Below are 24,454 nucleotides of genomic sequence, written 5' to 3'. Positions count from 1 at the left end.
ATTATTATTACCAGTTATTATATAGCGCACACATATTCCACAGCGCTGTACAGAGACTATTATTACCAGTTATTATATAGCGCACACATATTCCGCAGCGCTGTACAGAGACTATTATTACCAGTTATTATATAGCGCACACATATTCCACAGCGCTGTACAGAGACTATTATTACCAGTTATTATATAGCGCACACATGTTCCACAGCGCTGTACAGAGAATATTATTACCAGTTATTATATAGCGCACACATATTCCGCAGCGCTGTACAGAGACTATTATTACCAGTTATTATATAGCGCACACATATTCCGCAGCGCTGTACAGAGAATATTATTACCAGTTATTATATAGCGCACACATATTCCGCAGCGCTGTACAGAGACTATTATTACCAGTTATTTATATAGCGCACACATATTCCGCAGCGCTGTACAGAGAATATTATTACCAGTTATTATATAGCGCACACATATTCCACAGCGCTGTACAGAGACTATTATTACCAGTTATTATATAGCACACATATTCCACAGCGCTGTACAGAGACTATTACCAGTTATTATATAGCGCACACATATTCCGCAGCTCTGTACAGAGAATATTATTACCAGTTATTATATAGCGCACACATATTCCGCAGCGCTGTACAGAGACTATTATTACCAGTTATTATATAGCGCACACATATTCCGCAGCGCTGTACAGAGACTATTATTACCAGTTATATTATATAGAGCACACATATTCCGCGGCGCTGTACAGAGACTATTATTACCAGATATTATATAGCGCACACATATTCCACAGCGCTGTACAGAGACTATTATTACCAGTTATTATATAGCGCACACATATTCCGCAGCGCTGTACAGAGACTATTATTACCAGTTATTATATAGCGCACACATATTCCGCAGCGCTGTACAGAGACTATTATTACCAGTTATTATATAGAGCACACATATTCCGCAGCACTGTACAGAGAATATTATTACCAGTTATTATATAGTGCACACATATTCCGTAGCGCTGTACAGAGACTATTATTACATCGCGCACACATATTCTACAGCGCTGTACAGAGACTATTATTACCAGTTATTATATAGCGCACACATATTCCGTAGCGCTGTACAGAGACTAATATTACCAGTTATTATGTAGCGCACACATATTCCGCAGCGCTGTACAGAGACTATTATTACCAGTTATTATATAGCACACACATATTCCTCAGCGCTGTACAGAGACTATTACTACCAGTTATTATATAGCGCACACATATTCCACAGCGCTGTACAGAGAATATTATTACCAGTTATTATATAGCGCACACATATTCCTCAGCGCTGTACAGATACTATTATTACCAGTTATTATATAGCGCACACATAGTCCTCAGCGCTGTACAGAGACTATTACTACCAGTTATTTATATACTGTAGCACACACATATTCCGCAGCGCTGTACAGAGAATATTATTACTAGTTATGTTATATAGTGCACACATATTCCGCAGCGCTGTACAGAGATTATTATTACCAGTTATTTATATAGCGCACACATATTCCGCAGCTCTGTACAGAGAATATTATTATCAGTTATTATATAGCGCACACATATTCCGCAGGGCTGTACAGAGACTATTATTACCAGTTATTATATAGCGCACACATATTCCACAGCGCTGTACAGAGACTATTACCAGTTATTATATAGCGCACACATATTCCGCAGCGCTGTACAGAGACTATTATTACCAGTTATTATATAGCGCACACATATTCCGCAGCGCTGTACAGAGAATATTATTACCAGTTATTATATAGCTCACACATATTCCGCAGCACTGTACAGAGACTATTATTACCAGTTATTATATAGCGCACACATATTCCACAACGCTGTACAGAGACTATTATTACCAGTTATTATATAGTGCACACATATTCCACAGCGCTGTACAGAGATTATTATTACCAGTTATTATATAGCGCACACATATTCGCAGCGATGTACAGAGAATATTATTACCAGTTATTATATAGCACACATATTCCGCAGCGCTGTACAGAGACTATTATTACCAGTTATTATATAGCACACATATTCCGCAGCGCTGTACAGATAATATTATTACCAGTTATTATATAGTGCACACATATTCCGCAGCGTTGTACAGAGATTATTACCAGTTATTTATATAGCGCACACATATTCCTCAGCGCTGTACAGAGACTATTACCCGTTATTTATATAGCGCACACATATTCCGCAGTGCTGTACAGAGATTATTATCACCAGTTATTTATATAGCGCACACATATTCCGCAGTGCTGTACAGAGATTATTATTACCAGTTATTTATATAGCGCACACATATTCCACAGCGCTGTACAGAGACTATTATTACCCGTTATTATATAGCGCACACATATTCCACAGCGCTGTACAGAGACTATTATTACCAGTTATTATATAGCGCACACATATTCCGCAGCGCTGTACAGAGACTATTATTACCAGTTATTATATAGCGCACACATATGCCGCATCGCTGTACAGAGATTATTATTACCAGTTATTATATAGCGCACACATATTCCGCAGCTCTGTACAGAGAATATTATTACCAGTTATTATATAGCGCACACATATTCCTCTGCGCTGTACAGAGACTATTATTACCAGTTATATTATATAGAGCACACATATTCCGCAGCACAGAGAATATTATTACCAGTTGTTATATAGCTCACACATATTCCGCAGGGCTGTACAGAGAATAGTATTACCAGTTATTATATAGCGCACACATTATATAGCGCAGTAATGCTAACCATTACACCATCCGTACTGCCCCGTATATATAACACATGCTGGGGATAGAACCCATGACCTCAGTGCTGTGAGGCAGTAATGCTAACCATTACACCATCTGTACTGCCCGTATATATAACACATGGTGGGGATAGAACCCATGACCTCAGTGCTGTGAGGCAGTAATGCTAACAATTACACCGTCCGTACTGCCCCGTATATATATAACACATGGTGGGGATAGAACCCATGACCTCGGCGCTGAGGCAGTAATGCTAACCAATACACCGTCCATACTGCCCCGTATATATAACACATGGTGGGGATAGAACCCATGACCTCAGTGCTGTGAGGCAGTAATGCTAACCATTACACCGTCCGTACTGCCCCGTATATATAACACATGGTGGGGATAGAACCCATGACCTCAGCGCTGTGAGGCAGTAATATAACCATTACACCGTCCGTACTGCCCCGTATATATAACACATGGTGGGGATAGAACCCATGACCTCAGCGCTGTGAGGCAGTAATGTAACCATTACACCGTCCGTACTGCCCTGTATATATAACACATGGTGGGATAGAACCCATGACCTCAGTGCTGTGAGGCAGTAATGTAACCATTACACCGTCCGTACTGCCCTGTATATATAACACATGGTGGGGATAGAACCCATGACCTCAGTGCTGTGAGGCAGTAATGTAACCATTACACCGTCCGTACTGCCCTGTATATATAACACATGGTGGGATAGAACCCATGACCTCAGTGCTGTGAGGCAGTAATGCTAACCATTACACCATCCGTACTGCCCCGTATATATAACACATGGTGGGGATAGAACCCATGGCCTCAGTGCAGTGAGGCAGTAATATAATCATTACACCATCCGTACTGCCCCGTATATATAACACATGGTGGGAATAGAACCCATGGCCTCAGCGCTGTGAGGCAGTAATGTAACCATTACACCGTCCATACTGCCCCGTATATATAACACATGGTGGGGATAGAACCCATAACCTCAGTGCTGTGAGGCAGTAATGCTAACCATTACACCATCCGTACTGCCCTGTATATATAACACATGGTGGGAATAGAACCCATGACCTTAGCGCTGTGAGGCAGTAATGTAACCATTACACCGTCCATACTGCCCCGTATATATAACACATGGTGGGGATAGAACCCATAACCTCAGTGCTGTGAGGCAGTAATGCTAACCATTACACCATCCGTACTGCCCTGTATATATAACACATCCTCTGGCAGTCCTCTGCCTCCCAGTGTCTCTCCCTCCACTGGGGATCACTTGGGAGTGCCCCGCTGTGCAGGGCTCCTGTAGCCAGCATGTCCTCCATCTCAATATGGAGTGCAAAAAGAAAGAAGGGATGCGAAAATCCCCCCCAAAAAAGGCGCAGGTGTATGAGTGGGTTTGGCTAATGAAGCAGCAGTCTAAAAAAAGGGGAAGTCAACCCCAATGCAATGGTAAACAGTAAAGAGAGTGGTTGACATCTCCAGGTGTGGATCCACACATCCAATTCCACCAATACGATTTGAAATCCAAGATCGACCAATTGAACTGGACTGTGCATACTCATCTGAGGGTGACTATAAGATCAGAGTCATTTTTTTAATAATTTTATCGTTGTTTTACTTTGTCTTTTATTCATGTCATTAGAGTCATAATAAATTGTTCTACCTTTTTTCACCACACACCTGACCAATCCTATTATTGCTAATATTGTTTTTTATTACTATATTCATTGTACTAGTTACTTTATTTCCATTTATTCAGCGCAGTCAACCACTCTCTTTCCTGTTTATCAATATGGAGTACGCTGGTAAGCCCTCTGAAAATGGCGGCGCCATAACGGGGTTCCACCATCCATGACCCCTCTCTAGCAGAGAGCTGCTTTAAGGTCCCCCAGAGCCCAGGAGACCCCTCTTTCTTCCCAGCACACAGAGCCCCTGCAGCGCAGCACACAGTGTGAATACGTTTCCTCAGGAAACTTCACACTGAACCTGCACAAACTAAAGTAAGTTAATAAAACAAAAAACACTCTCTCTCTCTCTTAAATAGGCTGCAGCCCCACAGCATATGCACCCGCTCCGGAGGGCACCTAAAACGAAACTGAGGAATTCTGGGATGCAGCAGGGGAGGAGCCTGCCTCTTAAAGTCATAGCATAGGTACCTGGCTCCTTCGGACCGCTCTACATCCCATGGTTGAGCTGTGTCACCAGGATGGACGATAGAGAAATAAAGGAAAGGACAAGTAGACATGTGTGTTATTACCTCATTTTCCAGGTGCACTATTTCAATGCTATGTCTCTTCTGTATGTCTGGCCGGAATTCATGCTCATAGTCCTGAGAAATCTGGGTTCTCCTAAAACACAATTTATAGAGGACAAATAAAGTATGAACCACGCAGCTCAGGGCGTAGCGGGCACCGGCGGCTCAGGGGGTAGCGGGCACCGGCGGCTCAGGGCGTAGCGGGCACCGGCGGCTCAGGGCGTAGCGGGCACCGGCGGCTCAGGGCGTAGCGGGCACCGGCGGCTCAGGGCGTAGCGGGCACCGGCGGCTCAGGGCGTAGCGGGCACCGGCGGCTCAGGGCGTAGCGGGCACCGGCGGCTCAGGGCGTAGCGGGCACCGGCGGCTCAGGGCGTAGCGGGCACCGGCGGCTCAGGGCGTAGCGGGCACCGGCGGCTCAGGGCGTAGCGGGCACCGGAAGCTCAGGGCGTAGCGGGCACCGGAAGCTCAGGGGGGAGCAAACACTCACTTATGCACTGGTGATGTCACATCTTCCTTACTGTCAGGTTTGTTGTGGTCGGTGTCATGGTCAATACGTTCTGGCGCTTCAATCTAGGACACAAAATGTACAGCGCTAGAGGAAGTGGAGCCGCTCTGGGGACATTACTGCTTCCTGGCCTATGGGGACATTGCTGACAAGACCACATTCCATTCTACCAAATGAGTGACACCATTGTTACAGGAAACTCCTCATTGCCTTGTTCCCAATATTACAATAGAAGAACAGAGCGGTGAGAAACTGGCTAGTAAGAGATTGGAGGGTGGAGATGGTGGGGGGGGGGGGGGTAAAACTAGAAGAGATATAACTGGTATTACAGAGACATGGTATAACGAGAAACGTGACTGAGTTCTATGCAAAAAAGAGAGAGAGTAAATACGATGGGGGGGGGGGTAAATACGGAGACTGCGTAGGAAGAGATATGGTATAAGCCACCTGACATTAAAGAAAGGGAGGAAGCACTACTTATAGAGGAAATCAGCAGATATGGGGCAGGGATTCATTTTGGGGTATTTTAGCTAATGACACCAGCACTTCAGCTAAAAGGGGGTTTTCTAAACTTACTGAAGGACCGGTATATTAAGCAATCGGTAGAACCTCTGACTTGGCATTGACAAATAATGAGGATACCAAGGTAATTGAACAACTGGGAAACAGCGATCACAACATGGTTTAGCTGGAAATCCACTTAGGTTATCAACAATATAAGGGACCATCTGAAATACTAAACTTTAGGAAAGCTAACTTTGAACGGTTTAGGGAATCTACTAAAAATATAGGGTACTTGCGTATTTCCAAGGCGCCACTGCCCGCGGACTCGCATACGATTTGCATGTGATGCGATTTAGTACACCCCCGCTATCCACGTCAGCCCAAAGCGCACCGAGTGCAGCGAGGGGACGCTGAAAACAAGCCTGAAGCGCGGCGAGCCCCGCAAGGGGACGCAAATTACTTGACATGTATTCCGTGTCCCCACACGGGGCACGCTGCACTCGCCACGCTTCAGGGTCATTTTCCGCGGGGCTCACTGCTCACACCACGCAATTTGCATACGATGCGATCTGCGGACAGTGGCGCCGTGAAAATACACAAGTTCCAAATATAGAATGGGATAATTCATTGGAGGGGAAAAACGCAGAGGAAACAAGGACAACGTCCAAAAAGTTGCTAGACACAAACCACTACATTTATCCTAAAAGGGAAATAAGAGTAATATCACAAGGAAATTCCCTTCATGGTTAAATAAAAAAGTGAGAGAAGCAATAATGGTACTTGTTTAGTTTCACGGCAGCTGATATCGCATGTAAAGTAATCCGCTGCGCTCGCCACACTTCGGGCTCGGTGGCTTGCTGTGCTCACCACACTATATAAAATCACCTCCATGCCGTAGTGGATAGTGGGGTTCTGAACAGGTACAAAATCGCATCGCACATTGTACAGTATGCGATATATCTGCCGCTGTGAAACGAAACAAGTACCACAATAACGTATAAGCGAGCATTCAGGATATACAAGGAAAGCAGGGACAAGGCGGAGTTCACTAAGTACAAGGACTTACATAAGGTTTGTAAAAGTAGTCAAATGAGGACCATATACTGTAGCCACAGAAAGCAAAACAAATTCCAAGAAATTATTTAAATATATAAATAACAAAAGACTAATTAAAGAAAACATTGGTCCCCTATCCAACAGCAATTCTCCTCCTCTGTATTTACTACAGACAAGCAGACAGTGGAATCTCCAGGTGCAAGATAAGCGGTGAGATCCATACAACCAAAACATAGACTCACTACAGAGGAGATACACACGAGGTTCCCAAACGTGCTCCTCAAGGCACCCCAACGGTCCAGGTATTAAGTATATCCATGCTTGGCCACAGGTGACTTAATAAGTAACTTAGTCAGTCTGATGTAACCATCTGAGCTGAGCCATGGATATACCTAAAACCTGGACCGTTGTGGTGCCTTGAGGACCGCGTTTGGGAACCTCTGAGATACACACGAGGGTTTGTAGTATCCAAACAAATTAATCACCAGGCCCAGATGAGATTAATCCTAGGGTTTTACTGGAACTAAAGGTGCGAATACATGGTGCGATGATCGCACCCGTTATGGGCTGGTTCACATTGCAACACATGCGATCAGAAGGCAGCACATACTTTTGGTACTGTGCGATGAGATGCCCGCGGGAGCGCGTGTATGGGCACCCTAAGCGAGGAGATAGTGAAGCCACTACATAACATTTTTACCAAATCAATTTCATCTGGTATAGTGCCAAGGGACTGGAGATTAACGGAAGTAGTACCAATATTTCAAAAAGGAAAATAAGTTGACCCAGCGACCTTTAGAACTTTAACATCAATCGTGGGGAAATTATTTGAGGATATTTTAAGAGATTAGATCCAGGAGTTTTCGAAGAGGCACAGTATAATAAGGTGTTAAGGTGCTTATACACAGTGCGAGGGTGACGTGCGATGCGTACTCCACAGTCACAGTGCGAGGGTGACGTGCGAGGCGTACTCCACAGTCACAGTGCGAGGGTGACGTGCGAGGCGTACTCCAGTGGGCATCCCATTGCACAGCACATAAAGTCTGTGCAGCCCATGCTTTTTGAACTAGCTTCGGATCGCATCCCTATGCAATCTAGTTAAAAAAGCACGGAAATATTGTACCGTGTATGGGCACCTTAATAAATATTAATCTACTCACAGTAGAAGCTTTTACGAGGAGGTCAGCAAGAATTTCGATATTGGGAATGCAGTAGACATAATCTACCTGGATTTTGCAAAGGTCTTGGTGGTGGAACTAGGGGTAAGTCTGTAGCTGGGTGAGAAGGATAGAGAACAAAGAGTGGGGGTTACCGGAGAATTTGGGTACCAGTACTAAGTGGGGTACCACAGGGATTGGTGTTTGGGCCTCTTCTATTTAACTTATTCATTAATGATATAGAGGAGGGAATACTCAGCGACTTATCCATCTTTGCGGATGACACAAAACTGTGTTGGGCGAATAATACGTATAAGGATTTATCCACATTACAAATAAACTAGAGGAGTGGGCAAAAAATTGGAAAATGCAGTTCAATGTGGAGTAACGCAAGGTTATGCATCTCGGGGGAAATAACCAATGTGCTACGGTGTAGAATTGGGTGAATCAGAATTGGAAAAAAACCTAGAAGTCCAAATTGACAAGAAACTAGGGTGCATTGCTCAGCGTCAGTTAGCAGCAAATAAAGCGTATAAGATACTAGCCAGTATAAGAAGGGGCATGGAAGCTAGGGACATCAATGTAATCTTACAATTGTACAGGGCACTTGTTAGACATCTAGAATTTGGAGTGCGACACTACAAAAAAGACATTGTAGAACTGGAAAAAGTCCAGAAAAGGACAACCAAACTGATAAAAGAGAAGGTGACCTTAAGGTGGCCATACATCTACAGATTAATTGTCAGATCTGGCTGGTTGGAAAGAAAACCTGGTAATATCTGAATGACAGGTTTTGGCAGCTTTTCCAAGATGTCAAAGCAAGTGGCCAACTGTCATTTGCTTTCATCCATTACCGGGTTAAGGGCAATTACAACAATCTGTTAGGGAGTCTAATTACTTTGAAATCATTTATTAGGACCCTTGGTCATGCACTTAGACCGGAGAAAAGAAGCGGGCATGCACTTAGACCGGAGGAAAGAAGTGGTCATGCACTTAAACCGGAGGAAAGAAGCGGGCATGCACTTAGACCGGAGGAAAGAAGCGGGCATGCACTTAGACCGGAGGAGAGATGCGGACATGCCCTTAGGCCGGAGGAGAGATGCGGGAACGCCCTTAGGCTGGATGAGAGATGCGGGCATGCACTTGGGAACATAGAAACAGAATGTGACGGCAGATAAGAACCACTTGGCCCATCTAGTCTGCCCCTGTATTAAACATACCTCAAACCATATTTGATCCTTATTTCTTTGTAAGGATATCAATATGCCTATCCCAAGCATGTAACACCTTAGACCGGAGGAGAGAAGCGGGCATGCAGGAGAGAAGCGGACGTGCACATAGACTGGAGAAGTGAAGCGGGCATGCATGAGAGAATTAGGCATGCACTAAGACCAGTGGGTAGAAGGGCATGCACTTACACAGGAGGAGTGAAGCGGACACAGAAGAGAAGCGGGCATGCACTTACACTGGAGGAGTGAAGCGGGATTGCAGTACAGAAGTGGACATGCACTTAGACTGGGGGAGTGAAGCGGACATGCAGGAGAGAAGTGGGCATCAACTTAAACTGGAGGAGTGAAGCAGGCTTGCAGACCAGAAGTGGGCATGCACTTAGACCGGAGGAGAGAAGCAGGCTTGCAGGACAGAAGCGGACATGCACTTAGACTGGAGGAGTGAAGCGGACACGCAGGAGAGAAGCGGGCATGCACTTAGACTGGAGCAGTGAAGCGGGCTTGCAGGACATACGCGGGCATGCATTTAGACCGAAGGAGAGAAGTGGGCACACACTTAGACCGGAGGAGAGAAGCAGGCTTGCAGGACAGAAGCGGACATGCACTTAGACTGGAGGAGTGAAGCGGGCATGCACTTAGACAGGAGGAGAGAAGTGGGCTTGCAGGACAGAAGCGGGCATGCACTTAGAATGGAGGACAGAAGGGTTAGAACACTTAGTAGGAAAGGCTTTTTTACGGTCAGGGTGGTAAATGATGGGACTCTCTTCCATGTGAGGTGGTGTCAGCAGATAGAATAACGTCATTTAAATTAAGGCTAGACAGTCATTTTTTCGATAAAAACATCCAGGGATATAACCAGTAATCTAAGGCAGAACTTGCTGGACGTTACTATGTAACGCCGAAGCCTGGTGTAACACCACTATACCTTCTCAGTAACAGCATATACATAACATTGACCACATTGTTATACACAGGGGGCGCTACTACCATGGCTACCATTTGTATATATACACCCTGACAGACCGATTAGAGTGTATATATAGGGATATGGCGATTACCTGCTGACCAGCTGCGTCCTCCTTTCTCTTAGCCACACGCTGTCTCGCCTTGCTCAGGATACGAGAGTGCACACTTCCCTGGCCGGCATTCTCACACATTCTGTCCTGAAGCTGCCGCTGCTCATCTGTGAGCGGACATGTGAAGGGACTACTACCCGAACTGCCCTCAAGTACTGCAACACAGGCATAATATAGAGGACAGGCGTAAGGATATCACAGGATGGCAGGCATAAGGATATCACAGGATGGCAGGCATAATATAGAGAAGGACAGGCTTAAGGATATCACAGGATGGCAGGCGTAATATAGAGAAGGACAGGCTTAAGGATATCACAGGAGGGCAGGCGTAATATAGAGAAGGACAGGCGTAAGGATATCACAGGATGGCAGGCGTAATATAGAGAAGGACAGGCGTAAGGATATCACAGGATGGCAGGCATAATATAGAGAAGGACAGGCGTAAGGATATCACAGGATGGCAGGCGTAATATAGAGGAAAGGCGTAAGGATATCACAGGAGGGCAGGCGTAATATAGAGAAGGACAGGCGTAAGGATATCACAGGATGGCAGGCATAATATAGAGGAAAGGTGTAAGGATATCACAGGATGGCAGGCGTAATATAGAGGAAAGGCGTAAGGATATCACAGGATGGCAGGCATAAGGATATCACAGGATGGCAGGCGTAATATAGAGGAAAGGCGTAAGGATATCACAGGATGGCAGGCGTAATATAGAGGAAAGGCGTAAGGATATCACAGGATGGCAGGCGTAATATAGAGGAAAGGCGTAAGGATATCACAGGATGGCAGGCGTAATATAGAGGAAAGGCGTAAGGATATCACAGGATGGCAGGCGTAATATAGAGGAAAGGCGTAAGGATATCACAGGATGGCAGGCGTAATATAGAGGAAAGGCGTAAGGATATCACAGGATGGCAGGCGTAATATAGAGGAAAGGCGTAAGGATATCACAGGAGGGCAGGCGTAATATAGAGGAAAGGCGTAAGGATATCACAGGATGGCAGGCGTAATATAGAGGAAAGGCGTAAGGATATCACAGGATGGCAGGCATAAGGATATCACAGGATGGCAGGCGTAATATAGAGGAAAGGCGTAAGGATATCACAGGATGGCAGGCGTAATATAGAGAAGGACAGGCGTAAGGATATCACAGGATGGCAGGCATAATATAGAGGAAAGGCGTAAGGATATCACAGGATGGCAGGCGTAATATAGAGGAAAGGCGTAAGGATATCACAGGATGGCAGGCATAAGGATATCACAGGATGGCAGGCATAATATAGAGGAAAGGCGTAAGGATATCACAGGATGGCAGGCGTAATATAGAGGAAAGGCGTAAGGATATCACAGGATGGCAGGCATAAGGATATCACAGGATGGCAGGCGTAATATAGAGGAAAGGCGTAAGGATATCACAGGATGGCAGGCATAAGGATATCACAGGATGGCAGGCGTAATATAGAGGAAAGGCGTAAGGATATCACAGGATGGCAGGCGTAATATAGAGGAAAGGCGTAAGGATATCACAGGATGGCAGGCATAAGGATATCACAGGATGGCAGGCGTAATATAGAGGAAAGGCATAAGGATATCACAGGATGGCAGGCATAAGGATATCACAGGATGGCAGGCGTAATATAGAGGAAAGGCGTAAGGATATCACAGGAGGGCAGGCATAATATAGAGGAAAGGCGTAAGGATATCACAGGATGGCAGGCATAATATAGAGGAAAGGCGTAAGGATATCACAGGATGGCAGGCGTAATATAGAGGAAAGGCGTAAGGATATCACAGGAGGGCAGGCGTAATATAGAGAAGGACAGGCGTAAGTATATCACAGGATGGCAGGCATAATATAGAGGAAAGGCGTAAGGATATCACAGGATGGCAGGCGTAATATAGAGGAAAGGCGTAAGGATATCACAGGATGGCAGGCGTAATATAGAGGAAAGGTGTAAGGATATCACAGGATGGCAGGCGTAATATAGAGAAGGACAGGCGTAAGGATATCACAGGATGGCAGGCGTAATATAGAGGACAGGCGTAAGGATATCACAGGATGGCAGGCGTAATATAGAGGAAAGGCGTAAGGATATCACAGGATGGCAGGCGTAATATAGAGGAAAGGCGTAAGGATATCACAGGATGGCAGGCGTAATATAGAGGAAAGGCGTAAGGATATCACAGGATGGCAGGCGTAATATAGAGGAAAGGCGTAAGGATATCACAGGATGGCAGGCGTAATATAGAGGAAAGGCGTAAGGATATCACAGGATGGCAGGCGTAATATAGAGGAAAGACATAAGGATATCACAGGATGGCAGGCGTAATATAGAGGAAAGGCGTAAGGATATCACAGGATGGCAGGCGTAATATAGAGGAAAGACATAAGGATATCACAGGAAGGGTATTTGTTTAGTTTCACGGCGGCCGATATATCGGATGCTATATCGGCCGATATATCGGCCAATCCGATGCAATCTTTTACCTGTTCATAACCCCACTATCCACTACGCATTGAGTGTATTTTATATAGTGTGGCGAGCGCAGTAATCCACGTTCGCTCGCCACGCTTCGGGCTCGGTGGGTCGCTGCACTCGCCACACTATATAAAATCAACTCCATGCGTAGTGGATAGTAGGGGTATGAACAGGTAAAAATCGCATCGGATTGCATCGCTTCGGCCGATCTATCAGCCGGTATCGCATCCGACATATCAGCCGCCGTGAAACTAAACAAGTACCCCGGAAGGTCAAACGTGGCACATGTGCCCACCAGGAGTTACACCCTCAGCCAGTGACACCACATGGGCGTGTGCCACCTATAGTCACTGACTAGTCTAAGCCTCCTGGTTGGTAGTGTGTGGCACGTGTGCCCACCAGGAGTTACACCCTTAGCCAGTGACACCCCGTGGGCATAAGCCACCTATAGTCACTGACCAGCCTAAGCCTCCTGGTTGGTATTGCATGGTAATGCCGCGGAGCCCAGAACCATACAATCCGGACTGTATTTACTGATCCCTCAGGGGCGCACTATATACACCATGTGCAATCCTTTCTATATAGTCTGAAGCTTAAGGTTGAGGTATGAGCGGTGGTGTGCTTCTGATTGGCCACATTTTATGGTTGGCAGCCAATAGCACTGGTTAGGACTATCACCAACCATAAATAAGTGGATCTTGTGCTGGACCATCAACCAGAGGCCCCCCTGAAAGTGAATATGACCGGTCACCGTCCTGCCATCCCATACACAATACTGGCATCTTACCAATCACTTTGTCCTTGATAAATGGATGTCTCAGGAGAGCAGGCCAGGAAAGTCTGAGGGCAGGATCCTTGGTTAGGAGACCCTGGAGAAAGTCCTGGAAGAGAGACCCAGAGTGACGACATCATTCTCTATTATTTCTATCACATCTTAACATACAGAATTGGGGTCTACCTTGAGCTCAGAGGAGACTCCCCGGGGCCAACGGACGGGCTGTTGGGTGATGATGCTGACCAGCTGGAAGATGCTGTGTGTATAAAAGGGAGGTGTACCGACCAGCAGCTCATACACGATACACCCCAGAGCCCAGAGATCTGAGCGGTGATCATACGGCCGTTCCAGCACCAGCTCTGGTGACATATACAGAGGTGTCCCTTTAATAGAACGAACCATCAGTGTGTCCAGACTGAGTTCCCGGGCAAAGCTGAAACCAAAAAGACAAATAATGACTGGCCACAAAAAAATAGGTTGGATGACTGCAAGAACATAGATGAAGGGGGGTGTAGTATCTGTGGGCAATGGGGCTGGAGTCAGCGGCTAGCCAGTCCTTTATCAGGTAGTAAGACGTGACAGACAAGGGACGTACAGACATACACTGGGAGTACTACTGTAACTGTAGGCAATGGGGCTGAGATCAGGGAAAGAGCAGAACGCGTCAGTAGAGGCTGGCCAGTCCTTTATCAGGTAGTAAGACAGGACAGACAAGGGACATACAGACATACACTGGGAGTACTACTGTAACTGTAAGCAATGGGGCTGGAGTCAGGGAAAGAGCGGAACGCGTCAGTAGAGGCTGGCCAGTCCTTTATCAGGTAGTAAGACGTGACAGACAAGGGACGTACAGACATACACTGGGAGTACTACTGTAACTGTAGGCAATGGGGCTGGGATCAGGGAAAGAGCAGAACGCGTCAGCAGAGGCTGGCCAATCCTTTATCAGGTAGTAAGACAGGACAGACAAGGGACGTACAGACATACACTGGGAGTACTACTGTAACTGTAAGCAATGGGGCTGGGATCAGGGAAAGAGCGGAACGCGTCAGTAGAGGCTGGCCAGTCCTTTATCAGGTAGTAAGACAGGACAGACAAGGGACATACAGACATACACTGGGAGTACTACTGTAACTGTAAGCAATGGGGCTGGAGTCAGGGAAAGAGCGGAACGCGTCAGTAGAGGCTGGCCAGTCCTTTATCAGGTAGTAAGACGTGACAGACAAGGGACATACAGACAGTCATACACTGGGAGTACTACTGTAACTGTAGGCAATGGGGCTGGGATCAGGGAAAGAGCGGAACGCGTCAGTAGAGGCTGGCCAGTCCTTTATCAGGTAGTAAGACGTGACAGACAAGGGACGTACAGACATACACTGGGAGTACTACTGTAACTGTAGGCAATGGGGCTGGGATCAGGGAAAGAGCGGAACGCGTCAGTAGAGGCTGGCCAATCCTTTATCAGGTAGTAAGACAGGACAGACAAGGGACGTACAGACATACACTGGGAGTACTACTGTAACTGTAGGCAATGGGGCTGGGATCAGGGAAAGAGCGGAACGCGTCAGTAGAGGCTGGCCAATCCTTTATCAGGTAGTAAGACAGGACAGACAAGGGACGTACAGACATACACTGGGAGTACTACTGTAACTGTAGGCAATGGGGCTGGGATCAGGGAAAGAGCGGAACGCGTCAGTGGAGGCTGGCCAATCCTTTATCAGGTAGTAAGACAGGACAGACAAGGGACGTACAGACATACACTGGGAGTACTACTGTAACTGTAAGCAATGGGGCTGAGATCAGGGAAAGAGCGGATACGTCAGATGGAGGCTGGCCAATCCTTTATCAGGTAGTAAGACAGGACAGACAAGGGACGTACAGACATACACTGGGAGTACTACTGTAACTGTAGGCAATGGGGCTGGGATCAGGGAAAGAGCGGAACGCGTCAGTAGAGGCTGGCCAGTCCTTTATCAGGTAGTAAGACAGGACAGACAAGGGACGTACAGACATACACTGGGAGTACTACTGTAACTGTAGGCAATGGGGCTGGAGTCAGCGGCTAGCCAGTCCTTTATCAGGTAGTAAGACAGGACAGACAAGGGACGTACAGACATACACTGGGAGTACTACTGTAACTGTAGGCAATGGGGCTGATATCAGGGAAAGAGCGGAACGCGTCAGATGGAGGCTGGCCAATCCTTTATCAGGTAGTAAGACAGGACAGACAAGGGACATACAGACATACACTGGGAGTACTACTGTAACTGTAGGCAATGGGGCTGGGATCAGGGAAAGAGCAGAATGCGTCAGTAGAGGCTGGCCAATCCTTTATCAGGTAGTAAGACAGGACAGACAAGGGACGTACAGACATACACTGGGAGTACTACTGTAACTGTAGGCAATGGGGCTGGGATCAGGGAAAGAGCGGAACGCGTCAGTAGAGGCTGGCCAATCCTTTATCAGGTAGTAAGACAGGACAGACAAGGGACGTACAGACATACACTGGGAGTACTACTGTAACTGTAGGCAATGGGGCTGGGATCAGGGAAAGAGCGGAACGCGTCAGTAGAGGCTGGCCAATCCTTTATCAGGTAGTAAGACAGGACAGACAAGGGACGTACAGACATACACTGGGAGTACTACTGTAACTGTAGGCAATGGGGCTGGGATCAGGGAAAGAGCGGAACGCGTCAGTGGAGGCTGGCCAATCCTTTATCAGGTAGTAAGACAGGACAGACAAGGGACGTACAGACATACACTGGGAGTACTACTGTAACTGTAAGCAATGGGGCTGAGATCAGGGAAAGAGCGGATACGTCAGATGGAGGCTGGCCAATCCTTTATCAGGTAGTAAGACAGGACAGACAAGGGACGTACAGACATACACTGGGAGTACTACTGTAACTGTAGGCAATGGGGCTGGGATCAGGGAAAGAGCGGAACGCGTCAGTAGAGGCTGGCCAGTCCTTTATCAGGTAGTAAGACAGGACAGACAAGGGACGTACAGACATACACTGGAAGTACTACTGTAACTGTAGGCAATGGGGCTGGAGTCAGGGAAAGAGTGGAACGCGTCAGTAGAGGCTGTCCAGTCCTTTATCAGGTAGTAAGACGGGACAGACAGGGGACATACAGACAGTCATACACTGGGAGTACTACTGTGACTAATGGGGTATAATACAGGCAGCACACAGCATTATAGGCTGCACATATAAATCTGAATAAGGCCCAGTATATGCACATTACAGATATACAAACAGAAAAAGAGGGGGTATTTTGGTACCGCACTGGATAGGTCACCCCTATGCAGTTTTTTTTAGGATATTAGACTTTGTGGTGTAATTTCTTCCTATAACCAACATCACTTTTAATTTGGGCGGTTGTAATAAACAACTTTGCTACTTGTTATGGTGGTTGGTGGTGCTCCTTGAGTCAGAAGAAGGGTCTGTTCGCATGCTGCCTGTAACTGGGTGCCTGTGTGCTGCCTGTAACTGGGTGCCTGTGTGCTGCCTGTAACTGGGTGCCTGTGCGCTGCCTGTAACTGGGTGCCTGTGCGCTGCCTGTAACTGGGTGCCTGTGCGCTGCCTGTAACTGGGTGCCTGTGCGCTGCCTGTAACTGGGTGCCTGTGCGCTGCCTGTAACTGGGTGCCTGTGCGCTGCCTGTAACTGGGTGCCTGTGCGCTGCCTGTAACTGGGTGCCTGTGCGCTGCCTGTAACTGGGTGCCTGTGCGCTGCCTGTAACTGGGTGCCTGTGCGCTGCCTGTAACTGGGTGCCTGTGTGCTGCCTGTAACTGGGTGCCTGTGTGCTGCCTGTAACTGGGTGCCTGTGTGCTGCCTGTAACTGGGTGCCTGTGTGCTGCCTGTAACTGGGTGCCTGTAACTGGGTGCCTGTGTGCTGCCTGTAACTGGGTGCCTGTGCGCTGCCTGTAACTGGGTGCCTGTGCGCTGCCTGTAACTGGGTGCCTGTGCGCTGCCTGTAACTGGGTGCCTGTGTGCTGCCTGTAACTGGGTGCCTGTGTGCTGCCTGTAACTGGGTGCCTGTGTGCTGCCTGTAACTGGGTGCCTGTGTGCTGCCTGTAACTGGGTGCCTGTGTGCTGCCTGTAACTGGGTGCCTGTGTGCTGCCTGTAACTGGGTGCCTGTGTGCGCGTGCTGCCTGTAGTTCTATATATTACCTGTTTGTAGATCTGTTTTTACAAGAAGAGAAGAAGACTCCTTTCTGGGGCACTCTTCAGTATTGTTTTTAGGGTTCGCAGATAGGTTACAGTGGCGTACTTTAGTAATATAAAACGTAACTTTTAATTATAATTATATTTTAAATAGTAAACCCTTAATATAAACGTATATTTACACAACAAACAGCAATAAACACATGACAGGCAACTATCCGGTCAGACAGCTGTAAAGCCCCCCCATACACGGTCCGTTTATCGGATCCGTTCTGTGCTGAAACAGCACACATCGTGTCGGATCGCATCCCTAGTGCATGCACTGCGATCCGGTACGATGTGTACCTAGTACAAAAAGTATGTGCAGCACATACTTTTTGTACCGTACTATGTGATGCACGGGAGCGCGCATCGCATAGTACAGAACGGAGCAGTACACAACGGAGCGTCTATGGGCTCCTTAATAGTTCTGCTCAAGTTTTCCATTTGTGGATAAAATTGTCCCAGAACCTCAGACCCGGATTAGAGAAACACAAACTGGTTTATTTTAGTGCATACATTATTCCTGGCACAGCTGAATTCCCATTACAAAAGCTCATCAGACATGTGTGCATGGTGTAAAAGTGTGCACGGTGTAGCTGTGTGCACGGTTTAGCTGTGTGCACGGTTTAGCTGTGTGCACGGTTTAGCTGTGTGCATATTAGTTTTGAAGTGCATCATAATTTAAATATAACTGCAGCATTATACTTGCATTCTAGATATATCTTCAGCTTATCCTGAATGAACTGACAGAGTGTGGTGTCCGGTGGTCCCTCGGCGTCCACGCAGTCCCCGGGCGTCCACAGCAGGCCTCTGGCATCTTCTCTGGGTCTCCAGCGGTCCCAGGAATGCATTGCGTGAGTGTGCGCGCGCACCGGTGACGTCACCGGCGAGCGCACACACTTGCGCAATGCATTCCTTGGACCGCTGGAGACCCTGGAGAAGATGCGGGAGGTCTGCTGTGGACACCCTGGGACTTGGTAAGTATGAAAAGAGGGTTAGGGGGGGTTAAAAAAAAAATTAGAATGATTCCAAAAACCACGGTTTTTGGAATAATTCGGATAAGGGATACACGGATACGGGATACTCAACCTGTACCATCATTTTTACATCTGCAAACTCCTTTTACTATCACTGTTAATGCTTGTATTTGCACTGTCAGTTTTGAAAATGCCCAGTTGTACCTCTAATGCCTTCACCTCTCCTGCTCTTCCATTGGTAGTAGGTGTCCCCCAACATTTTATTCTTGGTCTTCTTCTCTATCTCTATACGTCCTCTCTGGGTTAGGCTTATTTGCTCACTCGACTTCCACTATCACATCTATGCTGATAACACTGAAATCTTCCGCTCCTCTCCTGATCTCTCTCCCTCTATCCTCACTCACCTCTATGCTGATAATACTGTAATCTACCGCTCCTCTCCTGATCTCTCTCCCTCTATCCTCACTCACCTCTATGCTGATAACACTGTAATCTACCGCTCCTCTCCTGATCTCTCTCCCTCTATCCTCACTCACATCTATGCTGATAACACTGTAATCTACCGCTCCTCTCCTGATCTCTCTCCCTCTATCCTCACTCACATCTATGCTGATAACACTGTAATCTACCTCTCCTCTCCTGATCTATGCTGATAACACTGTAATCTACCTCTCCTCTCCTGATCTCTCTCCCTCTATCCTCACTCACCTCTATACTGATAATACTGTAATCTACCTCTCCTCTCCTGATCTCTCTCCCTCTATCCTCACTCACCTCTATGCTGATAATACTGTAATCTACCGATCCTCTCCTGATCTCTCTCCCTCTATCCTCACTCACCTCTATGCTGATAATACTGTAATCTACCGCTCCTCTCCTGATCTCTCTCCCTCTATCCTCACTCACATCTATGCTGATAACACTGTAATCTACCGCTCCTCTCCTGATCTCTCTCCCTCTATCCTCACTCACCTCTATGCTGATAACACTGTAATCTACCTCTACTGTCCTGATCTCTCTCCCTCTATCCTCACTCACCTCCATGCTGATAATACTGTAATCCACCGCTCCTCTCCTGATCTCTCTCCCTCTATCCTCACTCACCTCTATACTGATAACACTGTAATCTACCGATCCTCTCCTGATCTCTCTCCCTCTATCCTCACTCACCTCCATGCTGATAATACTGTAATCCACCGCTCCTCTCCTGATCTCTCTCCCTCTATCCTCACTCACATCTATACTGATAACACTGTAATCTACCGATCCTCTCCTGATCTCTCTCCCTCTGTCCTCACTCACATCTATGCTGATAATACTGTAATCTACCGCTCCTCTCCTGATCTCTCTCTCTGTCCTCACTCACATCTATGCTGATAACACTGTAATCTACCTCTCCTCTCCTGATCTCTCTCCCTCTATCCTCACTCACATCTATGCTGATAACACTGTAATCTACCGCTCCTCTCCTGATCTCTCTCCCTCTATCCTCACTCACCTCTATGCTGATAACACTGTAATCTACCGCTCCTCTCCTGATCTCTCTCCCTCTATCCTCACTCACCTCTATACTGATAACACTGTAATCTACCGCTCCTCTCCTGATCGCTCTCCCTCTATCCTCACTCACCTCTATGCTGATAACACTGTAATCTACCGCTCCTCTCCTGATCTCTCTCCCTCTATCCTCACTCACATCTATGCTGATAATACTGTAATCTACCTCCCCTCTCCTGATCTCTCTCCCTCTATCCTCACTCACCTCTATGCTGATAACACTGTAATCTACCGATCCTCTCCTGATCTCTCTCCCTCTATCCTCACTCACATCTATGCTGATAACACTGTAATCTACCGCTCCTCTCCTGATCTCTCTCCCTCTATCCTCACTCACCTCTATACTGATATCACTCACCTCTATACTGATAACACTGTAATCTACCTCTCCTCTCCTGATCTCTCTCCCTCGGTCCTCACTCACCTCTATGCTGATAACACTGTAATCTACCGCTCCTCTCCTGATCTCTCTCCCTCTGTCCTCACTCACCTCTATGCTGATAACACTGTAATCTACCGCTCCTCTCCTGATCTCTCTCCCTCTATCCTCACTCACCTCTATGCTGATAACACTGTAATCTACCTCTCCTGATCTTTCTCCCTCTATCCTCACTCACCTCTATGCTGATAACACTGAAATCTACCTCTACTGTCCTGATCTCTCTCCCTCTATCCTCACTCACCTCTATGCTGATAACACTGTAATCTACCTCTCCTCTCCTGATCGCTCTCCCTCTATCCTCACTCACCTCTATGCTGATAACACTGTAATCTACCTCTCCTCTCCTGATCGCTCTCCCTCTATCCTCACTCACCTCTATGCTGATAACACTGTAATCTACCTCTCCTCTCCTGATCTCTCTCCCTCTATCCTCACTCACCTCTATGCTGATAACACTGTAATCTACCGCTCCTCTCCTGATCTCTCTCCCTCTATCCTCACTCACCTCTATGCTGATAACACTGAAATCTACCTCTACTGTCCTGATCTCTCTCCCTCTATCCTCACTCACCTCTATACTGATAACACTGTAATCTACCGATCCTCTCCTGATCTCTCTCCCTCTATCCTCACTCACCTCTATGCTGTAATCTACCTCTCATTTCCTGATCTCTATCCCTCTATCCTCACTCACCTCTATGCTGATAACACTGAAATCTACCTCTACTGTCCTGATCTCTCTCCCTCTATCCTCACTCACCTCTATGCTGATAATACTGTAATCTACCTCTCCTCTCCTGATCTCTCTCCCTCTATCCTCACTCACCTCTATACTGATAACACTGTAATCTACCTCTCCTCTCCTGATCTCTCTCCCTCTATCCTCACTCACCTCTATGCTGATAATACTGTAATCTACCTCTCCTCTCCTGATCTCTCTCCCTCTATCCTCACTCATATCTCCAGCGGTCTCTGTGATATCTACTCTTGGATGACCCAGCGCTTTTTTAGATTTAAAATATTAAACACTAAACTGACCTCTTCCCCCCCTCCTGCATAAAACCTGACCATCTCTCATCCTAACCTGTATAAGCTCACTTCTCCCCCTTCTGTGTCACCCCTGTCTGTCTAACCCTCCCCATTAGAATGTAAGCTCTCACAAGCAGGGCCCTCTCTCCTCATGTGCCTTTCTTAGAATATATAAACCTCTGCCACCCTGATGATTGCTTCAGTGTTCTGTCCCCTGATGCAACTATCTGTATTAACCATGTACTTGTCCTAAACTGTGTCGTGCTGTAATTAGTCATCAGATTTTGCTCATAACTATGCTCTATACAGCGCTGCGGAATATGTGTGCGCTATATAAGAACCTGTTAATAAATAAATAATTCAGTAGTGAAATGTAGCAGAGCATTTGTCACTTATAATAAAGGATCTCTCTGCACCGACATCTTTATTAGAGATAGTATTTTGCTTGATACTGTTAAATCTATATAGATTTGTAGAAAAAGACACCCCTCTGCTGTCCCTGTTAAGAGTGGCTATGGGCCCCTGTTGTCATAGGACAGTGTGACCGTAACAAAAGTGGTAAGGTGTACTACAGTAATTACCCCTTGTTTTTGGGGAATTAAATTATAATCAAACAATTGAACCTCAAATTGGTTACTGATAGAGGAAATGCGAGGCACCCTTCTGCTGTCCCTGTTAGAGTTAGATAGGGGACCTTTTTGTAATTTGACATTGAAAGGAGTCGTGGTATAATCTGGGGATGAGAGAGAACACACTACTGTATCAGTGGAATTTATCGTACAATTTCTTCCACTAATTGGTAGAATAATGTATGAAACATAAAGCATTGTACTATCCGGGTCCGAGGTTCTGGCACAACTTTAGCCTCAAGAGAGACCAAAAAATAGTGGAAAACTTGAGCAGAACTATTACAGTTGTCTGACCGGATAGTTGCCTGTCATGTGTTTATTGCTGTTTGTTGTGTAGATATATGTTTATATTAAGGGTTTACTATTTAAAATAATATAATTAAAAGTTACATTTTATATTACTAAAGTACGCCACTGTAACCCTAAAAACAATACTGAAGAGTGCCCCAGAAAAGAGTCTTCTTTTCTTCTTGTAAAAACAGATCTACAAACAGGTAATATATAGAACTACAGGCAGCACGCGCACACACCCAGTTACAGGCAGCACACACGCACCCAGTTACAGGCAGCACACACGCACACACCCCCAAATACAGGCAGCACCCCCCCCCCCCCCTGTTCCAGGCAGCACACACACACACACACACACACACACACACACACACACACCATTGCAGGCAGCACACACACACCGTTACAGGCAACACTCACATGTAAACACACCGTTACAGGCAGTACACATATTCAGTAACATATAGAACTACAGGGAGTAAATGCTGCTCTATTACACATAACGGCACATCACACTCACCCAAAATCACACAATTTGACTGTCCCATCTTTACCCAGTAGAATATTCTGTGGCTTCATGTCTCTGTGCAGAATGCGGTGCGAGTGCAGGTAATAGAGTGCAGACACCAGCTGGGATGAGACATCCTTCACCTATAGTAGGGAGACAGTGAAAGCGCACACAGTATAGCCCTGCACACCAGACAGCACCTGGGTAACTCCTGAATGTTCAGAACTGCCCCCCTCCCCACCATCACAGTGTACCTGCCCCCTCCTCAATGCTCAGCACCACCCCCAATCACAGTGTAACTGCCCCCCCTCCTCAATGATCAGCACCCCCCCCCATCAAAGTGTAACTGCCCCCCCCTCCTCAATAATCAGCACCCCCCCCCCAGCACCCCCCCAATAACTGCCCCCTGTCCTCAAGGATCAGCACCTCCCCCAATCACAGTGTCACGGTCCCACCTCCTCAATGCTCAGCACTGCCCCAATCAGTGTAACTGCCCCACAATGATCAACACCGCTCCCAATCACAGTGTAACTGCCCCCGCCCTCAATAATCAGCACCACCCCCATCACAGTGTCACTGTCCCACCTCCTCAATCATCAGCACTGCCCCAATCACAGTGTAACTACCCCTCTTCTCAATGGTCAGCACCTAGCCCGAACACAGTGTAACTGCCCCCTCCCCATCTCAATGATCAGCACCTCCCCTAATCACAGTGTAACTGCCCCCTCCCCTCCTCAATGATCAGCACCTCCCCCAATCACAGTGTAACTGCCCCCTCCCCTCCTCAATGATCAGCACCTCCCCAAATAACAGTGTAACTGCCCCACAATGATCAGCACCTCCCCCAATCACAGTGTAACTGCCCCCGCCCTCAATAATCAGCACCACCCCCATCACAGT

The 24,454-nt window shown here is 46.8% G+C and overlaps 1 protein-coding gene across 3 annotated transcripts in view; it reads right to left on the bottom strand.

Annotated features, from left to right (window-relative positions):
• Positions 1-24,454, bottom strand: part of STK36 (serine/threonine kinase 36) — a 142,780-nt gene that overhangs the window by 90,391 nt on the left and 27,935 nt on the right. For all 3 annotated transcript variants that reach the window (XM_083152182.1, XM_083152181.1, XM_083152180.1), the window contains exons 5-10: positions 23,567-23,697; positions 14,092-14,341; positions 13,921-14,014; positions 10,632-10,804; positions 5,610-5,692; positions 5,126-5,216 (exon numbers count right to left, since the gene is read on the bottom strand). In XM_083152182.1, the coding sequence (XP_083008308.1) occupies positions 5,126-5,216; positions 5,610-5,692; positions 10,632-10,804; positions 13,921-14,014; positions 14,092-14,341; positions 23,567-23,697 (822 nt within the window). The remainder of the gene's footprint in view (positions 1-5,125; positions 5,217-5,609; positions 5,693-10,631; positions 10,805-13,920; positions 14,015-14,091; positions 14,342-23,566; positions 23,698-24,454) is intronic.

This window comes from Crinia signifera, chromosome 7 (assembly GCF_055691185.1).
Source record: "Crinia signifera chromosome 7, ASM5569118v1, whole genome shotgun sequence".
NCBI classification, from domain to species: Eukaryota; Metazoa; Chordata; class Amphibia; order Anura; family Myobatrachidae; genus Crinia; species Crinia signifera.
Note: the sequence above shows the minus strand (reverse complement) of the source record. Positions and strands in the feature narration are given on the sequence as shown.